Genomic DNA, 20,595 nt, shown 5'->3' on the forward strand with positions numbered 1-20,595 from the left:
AATGATGGTTAAGTTCTAATTTTGTGAAAATCAGACTAAAACTGACGGACATAATGGCCGCCCCTTGTAGTTGTACGCAAATAGTGTAAAAATATGGTATATCAAGGTTGTGGACCCTCTAGTGGCCACAATTTTTATCCGATTTTGATGAAACTTAAAATATATGTTATGTCCCAAAGATCTCAGTTCCTTTCCATATTGAGCACTTCAGATCATAACTTTCTGGATTATGGCCCCTGATTGTATGAAAAATCGCTTTTGTTTTTAGCTTGTTCTCTATCCAAAATGTGGGCGTATCTTGCCTGACAACCGCCAGTTAACTATTATAGTGAGAACTGCCAGCTCTTTATCTAATCTCCTATAATGTATCTTTAATAAATACTAAATATAAATTTTTATTTATTATTATAAAACAAAATGTAGCATAGTAATTTTCACAATACATGTACTTATTTGCACTGAACTAAACAAAAATCAAATAAACATGTAGGTACTAATATACACTGAACATGTAGATTAAGGTGTGAATACACATGTTGACTTTTACACTTTTAAACTGTAACACATAAACACTAACCTTCACTACACATTTCAATATACATTGACACTCCAGACAAACTTGTATATGCTAATTATTCAGATAAATTAATAAACATTCTGTAACTTTCTTTCATCAATTATGACCCGATGCATAACCCTTATATTTTAACAGTCTTTGTACAGTTTGTGAATTTCCACATTTTGTTTTATGTATTTTTTTTTTTTCAGACATTAAATGATGATATCAACAGTCAAAAAGCTAAAGCTAGAGATGCCATTACTGCTGGTAAAAAATTACTTCGTGAAAGTCCACCAGAAGAAGAACCTGCTATTCGTGAAAAGATGGACCTGCTGAAATCAAGAGCCGATAACTTATCACGTCATAGTAATGATCGTCTTAGTCAGCTAGAACAAGCCTTACCATTGGCTAAACATTTCTTGGAGACACATAACGATCTTCAGAATTGGTTGGATGAGATTGAGCCTATTATAGCTGAAATGGATGTTATGTCTATTAATACAGATCAAGTTAAGAAACAACAAGAACAAATGAAGGTAAGATATTTTGTATAATTACTAGACATGCCAATAAAGACAAATTGCCCTAAAAACAGTTTAGTTTAAGGAAGTCTCTCAAAATGTTTTCACTTCACATGGTTTAACTAGATGGTTGACTCTCAAACACAAGATTTTTTTAGCCCCCAGTTTATCATGTTTATTTAACCATATCTTACAAAATATTAATCCATAAAAAAAAATAAAGTACAACCAAAGGCTTTCTGTGAATGTTAGTATATTTAACTTGAGCCAACCAGTAGATCTTTGCAAATGAGTAAGTGAAAAATAATATTCATAGTTGCAAAATGAGCCTGTTAAGAAAATCCATGGAGTGGAATTATTCTTCAAATACAAATTGTGTGTTGCTTTAATTTACATAAAAATATCTTCTGTATGATTTCAGACGTTAAAACAAGATGTTATCGATCATAAACCAGTTGTAGATAGATTAAATAAAACAGGCTTAGCTCTAGTTAAACTATGTGGACAGGATAATGCTAATAGAATTCGAGATATCATGGATGATGATAATAGACGTGTTGATGATTTAAGAATACATGTTCGTGAACAATCAAACTCTATAGAGGAAGCCATGCAACAGTCAGCAGATGTAAGTTTTAGTGTAATTTATTCAAGAGAAATCCAATTTTAATCTATATACATTCTATGATTTAGATTGATTTATTAGAGCTGGACTCTGAACCAAAATTCCTGGGAATTGAATTTACATTGTCAAAAAGGTACCCGTTTATGTTTGATTTTATTTGGCACAGGAATTTTAAAATGGCCTACCCCTTATCAGCGATGAAACCAATCACTCATCCCTTGTAATGAATTTGTTTGTTTCTTGTAGTTCTCGGATAAATTAGAAGATTTATTAGAGAATTTAACTAAAACAGCTGAAGATGTGAAGAATGCTGAACCCATTGCTGCTTATACAGATAAAATACGTGGACAAATCAATGATAATGCTGTAAGTTGCATGTCATCAATCTTTCTTTTAACTCATTATTTAAACTCTAATATGCAAACCTTACTGTAATGTGCTACAAAAACAGAAAAAAGTTATTAGATATGTATTTGAATCCTTCAATTTATATTCATGTATTAAAGGGCCAATCTCGATTATATTTTGGAGACTAAAACTGCTTAATTTTGGGTTAAAAGTCCTTAAAATCATTTACCTAAGGGCTGAGCAACTAGCCCAATATACGTGATATGTTTTCAAACAAGTTAAACCCTTCATCTGTCAATGGAGACCTGTCCCAATCTATATTATACAGTGTCCTGATAAAACCAGACTTTTTAATTTTATAAAAATAATGTGTAGGTGAAATTTACCTTTCGTTATAAAGTACGGCACATGGGTCATGCACTGTATAGACCTCTAAAGGAACAGCAATAGATTGTCAAATAATCCAATGAAAAAATTGACCTTAAATCTTAAAAGGGTTACTTGTTCGGATAACCAGTTTTGAAGTTCACATCCAAACAACTCAGTATTTTGAGCTGGAATACACCATATATTTTGGCGCTTAAATTTAATACATACACAAACTTTTATTTCTGTTTAATTTGGGATAGTCCCTTTAAATTAAACAGTCAAATTATTCCTAAAATTTCAGGCAATTGAAGAAGACATGGACATGAGAGAGGCTGCCTTAAATTCTGTCCGCAATACAGCAGAAGAACTATTACAGCAAGCTGGAGATATTCAAGATGATGCTGTGCAAGGTAAATATCAATATATTCTATGTTGACTGATTTAAGTATTTAAGGATACATTCTCACAAAAGTAATTATAGGGTAGTTATTTCCAATAATAGTTTGGCAAAATTGGTATATATTTGGAAAGTAAAGACACCCAATCTTCCTAGAAAATTACTGAATTCCAAGAAAAACACCCCTGGGACAAGCACTGGGCAAAAATGTCAGGATATCACTATCTGGCAACCTGATGGCTTATTGTTTGCCAGCTTGACATAGGGAGTGGTTGTTATTTCTTGATCAAATGGTTAGGCGGTTTTAGGAACATTGAGGAGTGTAAACGTACAGCAGACTCTGCATTTAAACGATGGTAAAAGATAATCCAAGAAGTTACTTAAGCTTTAATATGTATGGTAAATGGATAGTAACTAGCGACTGTGTAGACAACTATTTTGACTGAAAATTGGCTTAAATTTTGTATACTGCAAAACAGGGATATGATTTCAAAATACCATATTCCGGAAACAATGTCTGTTTTCATGTATGGTTCTGAATTTGTTTTTTTAAAGTTATTTCAATTTTACCCAATCTACCAATAGATAAATAATCCCATATTTTCATGTTGTTCATTCCAACCTACTAATTATAGATGTGAGACAGAAATTAGATGAACTTGTTAAATTATATGATGATATCAAGACAAGTACACAAAGTAGAGGTGATGTATTGGATGAAACTCTTGGAGTAGCAGATAAATTCTGGGATGAGTTAAACAATTTGACAAGCACTCTAAAAGATCTGCAGGAGAACATAGGTAGTCAGGAACCACCAGCCTTGGAACCAGATGCTATTAGAGAACAACAGGAGGAGTTAGAGGTCTAGTTATTTTATCTGTCTTAGATTGTTAAAGCAAAGAATTGTATAGCGACTACTTCAACCATGTTCCAAATTTTCAGTTCTTTAGGGATCTGTCATTTATATTTCATAGTTTATTTTCACTCTTAGATCATCTTACATTCCATATTAAATGGCTTCACTTAAATGACCCATAGAGGATTTTTAAAAACAAAAAGCGTCTAACAATGTTTGATAATGAATTATTATGACGTTTTTCTTAATGTAAATGTAAATTTAATTTCTATAAATGATGGTAAGAATGTTATTTTGCTGTTGCAGACAATAAAAGAAGAAGCCATAGCAACACAAGCTGATCTAGAAGATGTACAGCAGACAGGTCAACAGTTGATGTCATCAGTTGGTGAACCGGATAAACCAGAAGTCCAGAAAAACATGGATGATCTTGATAACCAACTCTCTGTCATCAATGATGATCTTGAAAAACGTGCTCATTCTTTGGAAGAAGCTCTTACCAGAGCCCTTACATTCCAAGATACTTTGATGGTAAGTTTTCAATTCTTGTAATTTTGAACTTTGATGGTTACAACTGGAAATTGGCACAGTTTTCTTAAACGATTATTGCTAAAGCATTTCATATATCTTCTGATCAATAGTTACTTGGAATTGATCCAGCCAAAATTTGATTAAATGGTCTGGGATATTAATGCGTGATTTGGACACTGGGAGGAAAACAGTAGAAGTGATTACCACTGCAGTGTGTATTAATTATATGATATTCCAATTATCGTAAATAAGTTATTCTACTGGTAAACATTGCAAAATGATAGGTTTTCTATCATTTCGAACATGCTCGAATCAATTATCAAGATATGTAAAGCATTATATAATGACAATTGCTAAAAACGGTTTTGAGCACTCCCTATTGATGAGAAGTCTTAGATCTTGCAATGGTGATGAATTCAGAATCTACATCTTTGGAAAAGAATTACTATTGACTTCTCTTATGATGTATCTACAAGGTTGTTTTTATTTTCAGAAAATCTTGGTGTGGCTTCAGAAGAAGGAAGATGAATTTAGCAATATGGGTCCCATCGGTGCTGATTTTGAGGTCCTGAAGAAACAGTTAGTGGACCTTAAGGTTGGTTTCTCTGCAAGCCTTTTATTAATTTTAAACCGTCTTCATTAGCCCAGTCAGAGCAGAAAAGTAGGATATTAAGCCACCCCACAAATTATGCCGTATTAGGTGACACAACAATCAAGATGTGGTATTAATTGTGTGGTTCAAGATGAAGCGCCTCACCATTTGGAAGGTGTCTCATATAACATAGACATGATTAATATTATAATAGTAATAATATAGAAACCCCTATGAGTTAATACTACCAAATTCATTGTACAAATTCAGTAAGGCACTGAGTGATGAAAATTGTTATTAGTGTATAATAGAGCAGATTTCAGAAGATATAGATTTTTCAAATGTTTAATTTGTACTTCTAGAATTTCAAGGCTGATGTTGAACCAAAACAAGTAGAAATTGAAGCTCTAAGCCAACAAGCCAATGAAATGGCAAAAGACAGTACAGCTGAACAAGCTATAATTGTAAAAGAACCAGTGGCAGAACTGAAAGACAGATGGGAAGTTCTCATTGATAACATTGGTGAACGCCAGGTAAATATGTTCGTTTGAACATTCAGTTTGATTGTCTGAATAGGGTTTTATGATTAGGTCCACAGTTGAATATAATTTACCTGTTCAATGAGTTATCTCCCTTGACATCAATCTTTCAACCATTATAGCCCTTGGCTTATCAAATGAAGAGCTCCTAGTTAAACTGTTTTGTTAATGTGCTCTTGTGGATACCATATCTTATTATCTCTAATGTAAGGATAATAGCAAAAATTATTTGTTTATTTACTGCCTGCTTCGCAATATGTGGCAGTAAGTACCTGCTAATATTATTGTTCTTATTGCTTTATTTGTAGTCTTATGTTCATTTCAAACGTTGTTTTAAGTTTACTATGATGTAAAAGCTTATTGTATGTAATGTCCTAAAAGTGAGCATTGTGGTTTAATATAATGCAAAAGGGTGGGACAGGCTTTGTTTGGTAATGGGTCAGATAGAAAGTTTTGGACTACATTCAGAAAAATGAAGTAAAAAAATCCCTAGTTTGGTTATGGTACTGGATAGAATATGTGGTCTTATTGATTCTCAAATACATGTAAATCTGTAGTTGTATTACCAGTTTATTTAGCTATATACTTAATTATTTTATCTCTGTGCAATCTATTTAACCTTGGGTGGACACGTCGCACAAAAAACATTGTCGGCAACAAGGGGTAATCTAAGACCCCAGACATAAATTGTTTTTTTGGATGCATAATTTTATTCAAATACGATCAAACTACAGTTTCATACTAAGACTGAATAATAATTCATCAAAGTAAAAAAAATATATTTGAGGTATTAACAGTGACGATATGAATTATAAGGTATTTTTGAAACCATACAAATCTACAAATAACTTAATTGCCATTCCCATGTAGAATCGTCTTTTGATGAGGTTGGTAGAATAAGAAAGATTCTAAATGCAAACCAGCAAAATGTTGAAGGGGAGGGGGGGTGCAAGACCCCTTGTGTCCAATAATGTAATACTCGTAGTTTCTTGTCAAATGATGAATGTTGCCACTGCCTCACTTCCATTCTATTTGCAGCATTATACTCAACATTAAGTAGCTGACAATGTATAAAATTCTCGCTAGACAATTATGAACCAGTTCCTCACAAACGTTAAATATATGGCCGTGGGGTCCCGAAATACCCCATCTAAATAGGCAGAAGGGTTGAATGTGTGCATCTTTATTGTCTGCTTTCTTTGCATTTTGTGAATGTAATTATTATTTACTGACACTACGTTTATCACATGCAGATTGAGATCTTTCACAGATATAGCATTATTCACATTTGTACTTTCTTGATTCTATCTTTATGAATGTAGAAAACAGGTATTATAATTAATTATTGTTTTTTATTTTTCAGCGTTTAATGCAAAATGCATTGTTGAAATTGGGTCAGTTTGATCACGCCCTGAAAGAGTTGAATATCTGGGTCAATAAAACAGATGAGACATTGGACAGTATACAACCTGTATTTGGTGATGGGAAGGTTATTGGAATAGAGCTGGCTAAACTTAAGGTACGCTTGAGCTAAATCTGATTACTGCAAGTCTTTATTTTAGGCTTCAGATGTCATAGAAATTATAAATTAGATCTTTATTTACACAACAAGCACAAAATCAACTCTGTAGACCCACGGATGGCTTGGATTCGGCTTGGATTTAAACAGGATTTCATTGATTGATTAAATTTTTAAATTGTGCCGTAAGCGGAGATCAACCGTTCTGTTGACGTCATACTCCCGTAAATTTTAGATCGAGGCTAAATGATAGAGTGTACGAAGCGAGGCCGCATGTCAGTCAATTTGATTGAAAGTTCGATATATACGCCCTAGTTGATATTATGTTTAGTTGGGGTTAAAATGAGAGTTTGGATGTCGGTATTATACACTCTTTTATCACTTGCGTTTACAGAAAAATTATGGAAATTGATAAACATCGCAGCTAACATCACCCCAGTTGAATTGCAGCCCCATTGGATCACTGTTTCCTATTTGTATGCTTCGGGAGTTACGTAGGCCTACCAGTTACAGTACAAGAGTACACGCAGGCCAACAAGAAGTTGGCTATAATTATGCCTCATTGATTTGGTCCATTCCTTTCAAACTTTCACTTCTTATCTATATATTAAAAGTCTTATTTTTAATTTGTAGTAAAAATAAATGTGATCCGAATTGAATTGCAACCCCATCTCAAACCGAATATGCTAACGGTACCACAGCCATTGAAAATGTTATTTGATAATTGAGATTATGTAGGTAGAGTTAACGCTTGTCAATCAAATGATCGGCCATTCTCGGAGACAGTGAAGAGAGAGTTGACTACTATTTTTAGTCAAAAATTACAATGGTGATAACTTTGTTCAGAATAAAGTAATTTGACTGAAATTTTCAATATATTCTTCTTTCATCATCTATTTTTGAACTATTATAGCAAGAATGACCAACTTTCTATTAAAATCTCCCATAATGTATCCTTAATAGTAGATACATTTGTAGTATTTTCACATTAAACAGTGAGTACATGGAAACGATTTGCTTTCTGGGTATAAATTTTAGTGCGTCTGTGTTCTAATGCTTGTATAATTGACTTTTGTGCTGATGGTCTCAATGAACTGCATTTATTTATGTCAGTGTTCCATCCAATATCTTTTTTACATCATCACAATACTCTAGTTCTTCAAAAGCTAAATTTTTAATTTTTGATATCTAGATTGTACAGAATGATATACAGTCACATATACCTAGCATTGATGTTATTAATGTGGAGGGTCAAAAGCTCATGGCTAATGAAAGCAACCAGGAAGCTTCAAGTATGAGACAAAAGCTAGATGATCTAAATAATGGATGGGAACAAATCCAAGACAAGAGTAACAGAAAACAAGCAGAATTGGAAGAAGCTCTTCAAGAGGTTGGTGCTTATGATTCTTATCCAGTTATAAACCAAGAAATATCTGCAATCCACAAGCATTGATGTGGAACAATGCATGTCCCCACTTCTTCCTAAAGTGAAATTATTTTATTTTTGTTTCACTTGAAACTTAAAAGGATCTGTTTTATGACTTTTAATGTAATGTATTTAGGTAATTAATAGGTTTATAATGTACCTGAAATGCAGCATGATCTGATGTTCTGTGTCATTATTACATCTTGTATAAAATGAGTTTTATGTAGTTTATAAATACAGCAATTTATGAAATTTCATTATTTACTATTAAGGCTCAAGTATTTACTAGTGATCTACATGATGTACAAAGTAAACTTGGTGATATGGAGAATCAACTTATTACATCCAAACCTGTTGGTGGCCTTCCAGAAACATCTAAAGAACAACTAGACAAATTCATGGTAAGACATTTTTTTTATAAACAGAACTTTTTTTATGCCCAAGGATGCTTGTTTTATATGAAGATTTTGGCCTTGAAGCAAACTATTAATATAGAAATTGTCTGAACAAAGAAAGTATTTAACATGAGTGTATTTCCGAAGTTATAGTTATATGGTCATCGACACAAAATTGTTAATCAGTATATCATGTTTGCAGTCATTCTGCATCCGTTTAGAATTTATTGTGTTTATCTTCTATAGGACTGTCGTGTAAAATTTTCTGGGATGAAGAAAATTAACTGAAAAACTTATAAGCATCTGTAAATTCATAGCATTTAGGCATACCATTTAATGAATATTATGTATTTTCTGTACAGGAAGTATTTAATGACCTGAAGGCTTTAGAACCTAGAATCAGTGATACATTGAAGAATGGTGATGATCTAGCTAGAAAGAGTCGGGATCCAGCATCTGGTAACATCAGACAGAATATGAAAGCTTTACAGCAACGTTGGGATAACTGTCGAGCTAGAGCCGAAGATAGAAAGGTATAAATCTTTTTAAAAATCATAGACTTAAAATGAAATGGTTTGATTGTGAAAAATTACAAACCTGTAGAAAAATTTGTGATGAATCTTTTTTAACTTTTATATTGTTTTTAATAGAAAAAATTGGAAGAAGCTGTTGGTAATGCCGGTAATTTCCATGATGATCTGAATAAATTTATTGGCTGGTTAACAGAGAAAGAACGGGTACTGAATAATCTAGGTCCGGTTAGTCGGCTGGTCAATAGAGTTACAGACCAAGCTGATGAACATAGAGTAAGTATTCATGTTAATGAAATTGTATTTGATACTTATTGAAGAGAGGTACCATATACAAATAATGGTATTTGTTTTAAATAGATGTAGATTACAGCAAGAGTTCAATATTTAAAGCATTAAAATGTTTTGATTTCTTAAAAGCTAGTAGCACACATCCAGCAAAGTTGGGTCACAATTACACGTACAAGAATTCGACTTCCTTTAAAAAAACAAAAACAACATCCACTTATTGTTAAACATACATTATCCAAGAGCTAAATCTGCCCATTGCAGGCCTTTCTTTAGGCCTGAAAAGTTATCTAAATTATTAATTAGACATGAATTAACGTATCCAGACCATAATCAACTCTCGATGTCAGCGCTAGCCTGTGATGTTTATTGGATTAGGTTCCGATTTGCCGTTCATAAAATGGATAATCGAGACTTATGTTTTTTTTCGTACCGACTTTAGTAATGATGACCGAGGCTAGGTTGAAAATTCAATCGCTAAAATCTTAGTTCACAGTGGATCAGTTTGACTGAAATTTTCAGCAAATTCCCTTTACAGTATCTAGTTTTTAACTATTATAGTGAGAACTGCCAGCTCTTTATCTAATCTCCCATAATGTATCTTTAATGAAATATTAGAAATTAGTTAAAACTGAATTAAATTTAGGTAGCAACAATTATCAAATTTATTTGTTTGTTTGCTTTTTAGGTTCTACAGAAGGATATCAGTAAAAATCGTGAAAATTTAATAGCTCTAGAAAAGATGGGTACCCACTTAAAATACTTCAGTCAAAAACAAGATGTCATCCTAATTAAGAATCTACTCTCAAGTGTCCAACATCGCTGGGAGAAAATTGTCTCTAGAAGTGCTGAACGTACACGTAAACTTGAGAGGGGCTTTAAAGAAGCTAAAAGTGTAAGTGTTTTATTTATTTATTTTTTTCATTTCAGTTCAAAACAAATTACTAATTTAAATTTATTACTACATGTAAGACTGTTTTTTTGGACTAGACTAATGAATGTAAATGATGTTGTATAAAACTCTTAGTTACCATAACATACATGTTGAGAAAAATCTTAATTTCCAAAATTTTACATTTTATAGTTCCATGACATCTGGAAAGATTTACTTGGATGGTTAGTAGATGCTGAGAAAGTTCTGGCAGAAGATCTTATCATTGGTAATGAACCAGAGAAAATCAAAGCTCAGATTGCTAAACATAAGGTAAAATAAGATTTGCATATCTATTAGAAAATCAAATTATATTTAAAAGATCAATCTTTTTCAACCATTTCTCCATGATGTTAATGAAATAGTTTGCCTGACAAATTTACTCAGCTCAGACAATTCATTAATATCTTATGTGTATTCTCATTTTTAGGAATTCCAGAAGAGATTGGGTGCCAAACAGCCTAAATTTGACACAGTTAATAGAACTGGTCGAGCTTTAAAAGATAAATGTCCATCAGATGATGTTCCTGTGTTACAACAGATGTTAAACGAACTAAAGAACAAATGGAACAGTGTATGTGGTATGTCTGTTGATAGGTAAGAACAAAAATTAGATTGTTCAGTTGTTAAGAAAAACTCTTTAGGTGGTGAAAAGAAAGACTACACATTTCATTTTGAACGAAATTGCTTGGACTGAGCTTGTTTATATTACAAATTGGTCAATATTATGTATAATATAAATATGTATTCTTTCAGACAAAGGAAGTTTGAAGAGGCCCTATTATTTTCTGGTCAGTTTAACGATGCCTTACAGGCTTTGTTAGACTGGTTAGCTAAAGTAGAGCCAACTCTAGGCGAGGACCAACCTGTTCACGCTGATATAGATACTGTCAACAGTCTCATAGATGAACACAAGGTTAGTTTCCTAAAACAATCTTTCTATTAGCAGGTTTAGAACATTACTACAGTTAAATTTAACAAAATATTGCTGGAATTTTGGATTTGGCATGTTTTCAGTCAATAAATTGATTTAAAAATTGAAGAAAAAGTATATATGACACAAAGTTATAGAAAACGACAGCCCTGACCAACGCTTTATTACAATTTTTAGAAATATATTAAATTTACTTACCTTCAAAAATTACATACTCAAATCCTTTGAAATAATAGTTGTTGGGAATAGGTTTCTGAGTCCACTAACTCTTGGATGCTTATTCATATGGCTGTATGGAATTTATTACTTACCTTGCATTAAAGTATTTGAATACCATATTTTACTTAAAAGAGGCATTATGCGAGAGCTAAATTTGTATATTTCATTAAATTTTTCTGGCTTCAAATGTTACATAAATATAAATTATTATTTAGACATTTATTTGAGTGGTTACATGCTAATGTGGCTGACCAAATCAAAATTTTCTGAAAATGCATGACATCACTCACAGGGATTGCCCATAAAAGCCCCAACACAGCTTTCCATTCTTATATTAGAAATCTTATTTGGGTTAAAAGTAATACAAATATAATTGTATCAGCTGTCTAAAATCTGATAAAAGTAGACATTCATAACTTAAATAAAGTAATTTGAATGAAATTTTTAATATATGCAATAATGCATTTTTCATTATCTATATTTGAACTATTATAACATAATGCCTCTTTAATACTTTAGTAAAAATAAGACAGCAATATTTATTTACAAAAGTAATTCTTTTACTTGATGATACATGAAACCCTACATATCTCAATCCATCACTGTGATAGAGAGATACAAGGAAGACTCTCGCTGACCTTGTGTGGCCTCCCTCTCAATTTAGAAAGCCGTACATGCATAGGATCGGGTGTAACTAGCATCAATAACGGGGACAGACCACCTCATACATCATACACCCGCCAAATGACTGGATGATCAGAATCCCTAAGATGCGACTCACTGAACATATACGTGGATTCCTCCCCCAGGTTTCACACACCATCAAGTCTTAAATGAATGTGTGTTAATTTATATGTGTATAGTCTTTATGTGTATATTAAATGGAACTTTTGTTGAAAACTGAGTGCAGCACATTAATGATTGAAGGCGATTTTTAAAAATTGTGGCAATTGCTAAACAATTTAGAATTTTGAAAGTGTCCGGTGTGAATTGAGCTTTTCATTGGGTAACATATTTTCTGGACTAACAAAAAAGTGTGAATGTGTTGTGGGGGAGTTTGGGTAACATTACTCTTGGACTAACTTAAAAAGTGATATTTATTTTTCATTCTTTATCTGGGGATCATTTTTTTTATAAACTGATGAAGAGATGATGTATGTTTTAGGGAATGAGATGTGTCCAGCATTGGGGGTGTGATGTTGTGGAGATTATTTTGTTTGTAGGGGGAGGGGGATAATTGAAGGCAATCTACTGTCCTAAATCCATTAGTTATTGCTCAAAGAGTTAATTGTCAGACTTACTCACTACATGTATGTGCCACACACTGAAAACTCACAAGTTCATTGGTAAATTATAATGTTAGCATGACAAGTAAATTTGTTTCTTTCAATTGAAATTTAGAATTGGGCACAGAATGCAGCACCAACCTTGAAATGCTTACTATGTCTCCTACTTGCTTGGCCATAGTCTTCTAACTACATAACAAATTTCTTTTGACACTCTTTCATCTATAGTCAAAAGAAAACTGCATCCTTTCTTGAGACAAGTCAAAAATCACTGACACCAAATATGGATATGCTCAGTCACATGTGTGTAGGCTAGCAGACGTCAATTTTAGTGAAGATTAATAAGGGGGATAACTCTATTGGCTCTTAATTGGTCTTCATATTGTTAGATTGATGAAATGCACTTCTTATTAATATTGTAAATAACCTTTTAATGAATTTTGGGGGGGCTTTTTCACTGAATATTTAATATGACTATATATAGGCCTAAATAATCAATTAATCAAGATTCTTCTTCAATAGATGTTTTATTTTACTTTTAAAATTTATGTGTGCACATTTCTGAAAACGTAGTCTGAAAAGATTGTAGTGGGATAATGTTGGTCCTGGGGTGGCCTGGTTTGTGTCAAGTGGATGTTAAACCCCATTTCTCTCTCACTCCATAGTGAGAACTATTACTTTAAGGTGGTGAAGGGGAACTAAAATTAGCTATTGAGTTTTCCAAGAGACAAGTGTCAGTATTTTCATTGACTATATCTTAAAACCTCTAGAAAACTACATGTATTTACAACAGAAAGATCTGACTTTATATATTTTTTATTCCAGAGATTCCAACAAGAATTAGGTGCCAGAGCTAAAAATGTTGACTTTGTTAGAAAGTCTGCCAAAGAACTAATAGATAAATCCCAAGAAGATACATCTGAGCTACAAGCCCATCTGATAGAACTTACTACACAGTGGGATCGTGTCTGTAAATTAAGTGTTAGTAAACAAGAGAGATTAGAACAAGCTCATAAACTGGTGAGTCAATCATTTTAAAATTACATATTATATCCCTTCTAATAGAAATAATGTAATGAATGCTTAATGTAATGAATGTCACTCTCATATTTTTATCGCAAATTGGGACTTTGGCAACCGCAGTGTGAGCCCTGTCCCCCATGGATCAGGTAAAAACGACGGTGAAAATAACAATTAAGCAGGGATTATATGTTAATTGATTTGTTTTATTAAATGACAATCCCTGTTCAAAGTTTTCACAGGTAACAAAACATTATTTGATACTGATTGAATAAACTAAATATACTGTCAAAGCCAAAAAATCGCCGAAAAAATCTAAGATAGTCTTTTTGACATGTGCTTATTGGTTAAAATAAAATCATTCATGGATTTTCTTCACAAAAAAGGATAAATATTATCGGATATATGACAAAGGTAAGCATTAGTATTAATGTGGGTACAAAATGACACGTATATTGAATTTATATTAAGAGATTTGAGACATAGAATTGTCGTTCTAATAGCGAGTTATGGCAGTGGCCAAATTTACTGATGCATTGTCGCTTGAAATTTTACTGATGTCAGAGCACTAACAAACACCTAGATTGTATTAAGAGGTCACTCCTTATAACCAGTTAGTTATAAAAACCCCTGGAGTGGCTGCTGAATAAACAACACTGGTACATGAACATGCTTTTAATGAATCTTTCACACATATTATTTCACAACACATTCATCTATTAATTTTGTTGCAGGCTGAAGAATTTAACAAGAAAGCTAATGGTTTATTAGAATGGTTGGGTGATGCAGAACGACATCTACGTTATCAAGGTCAATCAGCTTTACCTGATGAAGAAATACTAATGTTAGATAAAATAGAAGAACACAAGGTTTGTACTGAAGCAACTTTTCAAATATATTTTAGATTTGACTGAAAAATGATTGATTTTTTCTTCTGAGAGAGACATTGATCTTATTTTTTTTGGTTTGCTTCTTTCAGAAATTTGAAGAATCTCTATTAGCTCAGGAAGCTAATTTACGTGAAACTCTGAACATCGGACAAGATATAATGAGAAGATGTCATCCTGAAGGGTTGGTAACCATGAAACATTGGTTATCAGTTTTAAGAGCAAGATGGGAGGAGGTAATACTTAATACCACATGAAAAATAAATAAATTTAAATTCTTTGCAATAGTGAATATCCTTCAGATTGTTTAATATTTACTACATTTAAATTTTGTTATGGGCTATTTCACTGTTTATTTTTGTATGATTTTCAGTTAATGAGCCTTACTAAACAGAGACAACGTAAATTAGCAGATGGTCTAACAACTTTAAGAAAGAATAATATTCTCTTAGATGAATTGTTAGCTTGGTTAAATAATGCCGAAGTTAAATTGACTGATTTAGAAAGAGAACCTATACCTCAAGATGTACAAGTTATTCATGAATTACTGAAAGAACATCAGGTAAGTTATTCATAAATGCTAAATGCTATTCCTGCAAATAAGAGTTAATTGAGCAATGACATATCTCACAGCAGCATAAAAATTAAACCATTTCTGACAATTATCTGGTAAAAAAAAATATTTGTGTTCCATTACAAGTGTGAAAGATAAAGCCAATATAAGGTTTGTATAACATCAATTTACACAAAATATTTTGCAGGAATTCCAAACGAATTTGTCTTCCAAACAACCAGAAGTAGATCGATTGACTAGACCAGATAAAAGACGTCCTTCAATGTCCCATGAACCAGCCACTCCATCTCTCATACCACGTTTCCGTGGTAGTTTTAGAACACCAAATAAACAATCACCAAAGTGAGTCTGACTCTTTGATTTGTATCTTCTGCTTGCCAACCATTTCTTGGTCACCAAGAAGTCTGTTTGAGTCATTAGGTTGCTATCAGATGTATTGATGTGACTTATCGTGTGCCAACCATTTAACTAAATTGTTATTGTGTGTATACTATCCTATAAGTGAATGTTGTGATACCAGTTTTGCATTTCCTTGTCACTGTCTTACCAGTGTGTGTCTAGTTCATATGAGAGAACGATAAGATCAGGTGGTCAGTACATCAATTTCCCCAGAGTTCACATAAATTGTATGTTTTATTACTGATGTATACATATTTAAAACTTTTATTCAGTCGATCCTATATGAGTGGTAGACGTACACCAGACCAGTCAGGCCGTAGAACCCCAGATCAATCAGGCAGACGAACACCCGATATGTCGGGTCGACGCACACCTGATTCTTCTGGTCGCAGAACTCCGGAGCCAGCATTCCGTAATCCACGTGTTGGAGCACTCTTCAACAAATGGAGACATGTTTGGTTGATGGCCATGGATAGACAGAGAAAATTGCAAGATGCTCTTAATTACTTAGATGAGGTAAATAAACTATGTCCATTTACTGATGATAAATTTAACAAAATTTAAAATTTAATGTTGCTTTTGAAATATAAATATGCCATGGTACAGTAATTTGCTATCGTCTTTAATTATAAAATACAAACAATAAGACATGTATTTATAAAAGCTTATCCCCTATTTGTTATTTCAGCTCGAAAGAATGAAGAATTTCAACTTTGATGATTGGCGTAAGCGCTATCTACGCTGGATGCACCATAACAAAGCTAGAATTGTTGATTTCTTTAGAAGGCAAGATAGAGATCATGATGGAAAAGTTACAAGAAAGGAATTTATTGAAGGGATCATTGGATCAAGTAAGTATAGAGTTTAAAATTATTACTTTGGAATTATTAAAGTTAGTAATCTCTGTAACTGAAGATTTTTACGTTAATTAAATTTGAAAACCCACTTGATTTTTATTATTATTATTTTTCCCCAGAATTCCCAACATCACGATTAGAAATGGAAGCTGTAGCCGATATATTTGATCATGATAGAGATGGTTTTATTGATTATAAGGAATTTGTTGCTGCTTTACGACCACCATCTGAAAAAGAGGTAAAAATATTCACTTTTCATAAAATGTGGATGGTGAGGATATGCTAGTGCAGTGATGGGATTTCGTCCGGACATGTCCGACGCTATTTTCCAAACGTCCTAAATTGTCCGACCAGGAATATGCCCAATGGGACATCAAGACATGGTGAATAATATTCAAAATTCCAAAATTAATATAGTGTACTGAGTGTATAACTACCACTCAACCTGATTATCGTATATCAACGTATTTATCGTGTTATACCGTCTATACACCTACCTTGATTAACTACTTAATCTGCCTTGATTGGCCGACTTAATCCTTTGTCGGACAATTTATCAATCCAATCCTGAACAGAAGTCATTGCTTAATATGTAGCACCATGAGTCTTCTGTCTGACGTGGAGAGCGTCTATGGGAAACCGGTCGCCACATCCTACATACAACCCATGCATCTTTTCTTACTACATATTTCTGTAGCCTTGTGATCGTCTAGGATTTGTCTCTAGCTGTCTTTACTTCTGCTTCACATTGTGTATTTACTTCTCACAGTTTCTTAAGACGTCTGTCTTACCAGGAATAATAATGCATAGTTCGCTTCTACATTTTATATAGCATATAACTGAATACAGGTATACAAGCATAGCACAAATTACAATACTATATAGCTAAAACCACTTCTCCACCCTATCCAGCCTCTCGGCTGTCTAGGAACTCAGATGTACCCTCGATCTCTGGAATCTAATGCAAGTCTGACTTACAGGGTTCCCCGGTTTCTTTTAAAGGTAAGTGAATATCATGCACAATAACACGTGATCATGGCCCTGAACTTGTGTAATTAACAAAATGATTGGTTACTTTAAATCAAATGATGCAATTAGAATAATTCCACTCACGTGTAATTCGGTGGTAAATGAGTGACATATGTTTTCGATAAATCGCTCTTTTTTATGTGTCAACTATCAATTACAGACTAAGTTGATTTAAGTATTTTAAGTACATATCACATATTATGCGAATATGTTATTTCTCGAACAAAAATTCTACTAAAAGTATTACATTCGTCCCTTTCTTTAAGACTTTTTGCTCGGTATTGGGTAACAGATTCCTTGAATCCTTTATAATAACCATACCAACATCTGTAGAATTATATAACTATTCATAAATGTAGCAGAAATCTAGAAAATCAACATATATAATTATCACCTCCCCGCCTTCTAAGATTTATGCTAAATGAACAGGTAGGAGACGCTTAAAACGTCTATGTGCTAAACCCTATAATTATTCATGCAACAGGCAAATATCAATGATACTATACTATATAACAAAACTGAAAACACAAACACACATAATCAAAAATCAAAAATCAAAAGTTGCATGCAAAAGTTCTCCAAAAAGTTCATCACTGTAAAATCCTATGAAAATCCACTAAGCCTAAACACAGAAAACACAAATTGTCTTTTTTAAATCTTCAAGTGTCCTAATTTCAAAACACTATAACACATCACGTAATGTTTATAAAGTTCAGGTTTCACTTCAAATTCTGTCTCAGGAAATGTCAATTTGGTAAACTGGTAAACCATTTCTTCTTCTTGGATGTGTATTGGTCTGTTTCAGCTACCATACATGTAGTATCAAGTTGAAACTTTCTTTTCTTCTAAGTATGATTGGTTTGTACAATTTTATCCGTCAATCAAACATGTCATTGCCATCAGACCAAGAACTAACTATTCCTAAATTATTAAAACTTTATTTTCATATAAATCTAACATTATTATTTCGAAAAATTATTTGTAAATCTTACTCTTAATTAAAATTAACTTTATTTAAATATTAATAAACTTTGATGTGTCCCTTTAATTATAAATCTTCAAACTAAGTTTGACCTCTTGACCTAACTCGATCAGTAATGGACAATTTTATAATTACGTTTATGTTTTATAATTTCCGTTTCTGTTTTAGAATTCCTACATTGTTATTTTATATTTCACCGTCAGTTATGTGACCTTTTTGACCTAATCATTATAATCCACCATTTTGTATGTTAGTCAAAAACCAATACATGAAACAAGCCCATGGTTACTTATTCCGAATTAGTATCACCTAACACGTTATTTAGAATAGGACTGTCAATCAAATATGGCCAGTATATGAATGACATTCCATTTCATCCTACAGTTCCTATTCCATTATTAGTATTACATGTATATAAACATTATTTAGAATCATGTTCAAAGCAAGTGACGTGCACTTCACTCCCTCGGAACACCAGTCTATATTCTATAAACAAAACAATTAGAACATACCTAACTATATCCTATATATTATATTAATGCAATCCGTGACTTTTACACACGTCAAATTTAACACAGTGTTAGAACCTATTGTTTATAATAATTCGACCTCATGTCAAATTACACATTCTAATCCTTGCGTACATGTCGACAGCTTAAAGCAATTAGCAGTATATATTAAACGTTAATACTACGTTTCTAAAGCAAAAATTTAATTACATAAAATTATATACGGACAAAATTTACCGTATTCCTCCACTTTCCTAAAAAGTGTTGTATTCTTAACTTTAACCTCCTATAAAACTCGTATTAATGACTTTGCGATAATCTCACAATTTAACGAGCCTTTAATTTTAGTTTTTTCCCAGGAAAACTATAACCAACATCCCTAGATTAACCATATGGGATTTTTTCTTTAACCTAACTTTTTAATCAAAAGTTAAATTACTTTTGAAACCTTGAACTAGAGCTTCAAAATTACACTACTCTACTTATTTTACCACGTGGACGACACAAAAACACGAATAATGGCAATTCAACCTTTTAGTCAAAAGTTAAACTACGACTAAAACTAAAATCTTGAGACTTTGGACTAGAGCCTCAAAATTATATTAGCATTATATGGCTAATTAACCACACATACAAACGACACAAAAACACAAATTAACGAATCACAGTAGAAAGTACGGCCAACTAGGAAACTAGAGTTAATCACTCACAATTTCATCCTTAGCTCTGCCTTCTTTCTCACTGCGATCCGGAGACAACATTAGTTCCTTATTTTATTCCCTATTCCGTTTCCTTAGTTATATCAAAACATTTTTTTTTTAAAACCTACTCCCTAAACATTCTCTTTAACTTTAATTTTACTACAAATTTACTACAGGTCATGTTAACCCGATAATATACATACCTAACTCATGATATTATATTGTTTAATAAACCTATCAATCTAACCTTATGAATGACTCTAATTTATTCTCTATACAGTTAAATTTTAAATACGTAGATTCTAATCAGATTTTAACTTTAAATTAATATTATTTGGTCTTTAAACAAATTTAACACATTTAATTTACCAAACAAAATGTATTTACCCAATTTTTCGAATATCTCCACCAGATTTTTTTTTTCCACCAGAATTTTTCTGTTGCTGGATTGTACAGATCTTTTTTTCTTCTTAACATCTTCAAATATGTATTCTTCTTCTAAAGTGACTTCTTACCCCAAAGGTCGAAATTGCGTTACGGCATTAAATCGAATATGTAAGACTATGCAGTGCTATGCAGTCACTGGTTAGATGTGGAAAATATTACGGGAGAACTCCCCACATCCAACGTGTGATGCATACTCTCTTTTCTTCTAATCTTCTTCCAAATTTTCTGCTTACCCTAAAGGTCGAAACTGTCACGGCAACCAAATAGAATATGTATTCTTCTTCCAGGTTACTCGATCTCTTAGTCACGTGCACCAAATAGAATA

The 20,595-nt window shown here is 32.6% G+C and overlaps 1 protein-coding gene across 8 annotated transcripts in view; it reads left to right on the top strand.

Annotated features, from left to right (window-relative positions):
- The window catches only part of LOC126819025 (microtubule-actin cross-linking factor 1, isoforms 1/2/3/4/5), a 150,119-nt gene that overhangs the window by 117,984 nt on the left and 11,540 nt on the right, over positions 1–20,595 (top strand). For all 8 annotated transcript variants that reach the window (XM_056100451.1, XM_056100448.1, XM_056100453.1 and 5 more), the window contains 25 exons: positions 769–1,095; positions 1,502–1,708; positions 1,952–2,071; positions 2,724–2,832; positions 3,455–3,681; positions 3,982–4,206; positions 4,700–4,801; positions 5,161–5,331; positions 6,701–6,856; positions 8,049–8,246; positions 8,555–8,683; positions 9,040–9,210; positions 9,328–9,483; positions 10,184–10,390; positions 10,580–10,699; positions 10,857–11,023; positions 11,183–11,342; positions 13,691–13,885; positions 14,620–14,754; positions 14,865–15,008; positions 15,146–15,334; positions 15,534–15,688; positions 16,018–16,261; positions 16,434–16,596; positions 16,722–16,840. In XM_056100451.1, coding sequence (XP_055956426.1) covers positions 769–1,095; positions 1,502–1,708; positions 1,952–2,071; positions 2,724–2,832; positions 3,455–3,681; positions 3,982–4,206; positions 4,700–4,801; positions 5,161–5,331; positions 6,701–6,856; positions 8,049–8,246; positions 8,555–8,683; positions 9,040–9,210; positions 9,328–9,483; positions 10,184–10,390; positions 10,580–10,699; positions 10,857–11,023; positions 11,183–11,342; positions 13,691–13,885; positions 14,620–14,754; positions 14,865–15,008; positions 15,146–15,334; positions 15,534–15,688; positions 16,018–16,261; positions 16,434–16,596; positions 16,722–16,840 — 4,296 coding nt within the window. The remainder of the gene's footprint in view (positions 1–768; positions 1,096–1,501; positions 1,709–1,951; positions 2,072–2,723; positions 2,833–3,454; positions 3,682–3,981; positions 4,207–4,699; positions 4,802–5,160; positions 5,332–6,700; positions 6,857–8,048; positions 8,247–8,554; positions 8,684–9,039; positions 9,211–9,327; positions 9,484–10,183; positions 10,391–10,579; positions 10,700–10,856; positions 11,024–11,182; positions 11,343–13,690; positions 13,886–14,619; positions 14,755–14,864; positions 15,009–15,145; positions 15,335–15,533; positions 15,689–16,017; positions 16,262–16,433; positions 16,597–16,721; positions 16,841–20,595) is intronic.

This window comes from Patella vulgata, chromosome 4 (assembly GCF_932274485.2).
Source record: "Patella vulgata chromosome 4, xgPatVulg1.2, whole genome shotgun sequence".
Classification (NCBI taxonomy): Eukaryota; Metazoa; Mollusca; class Gastropoda; family Patellidae; genus Patella; species Patella vulgata.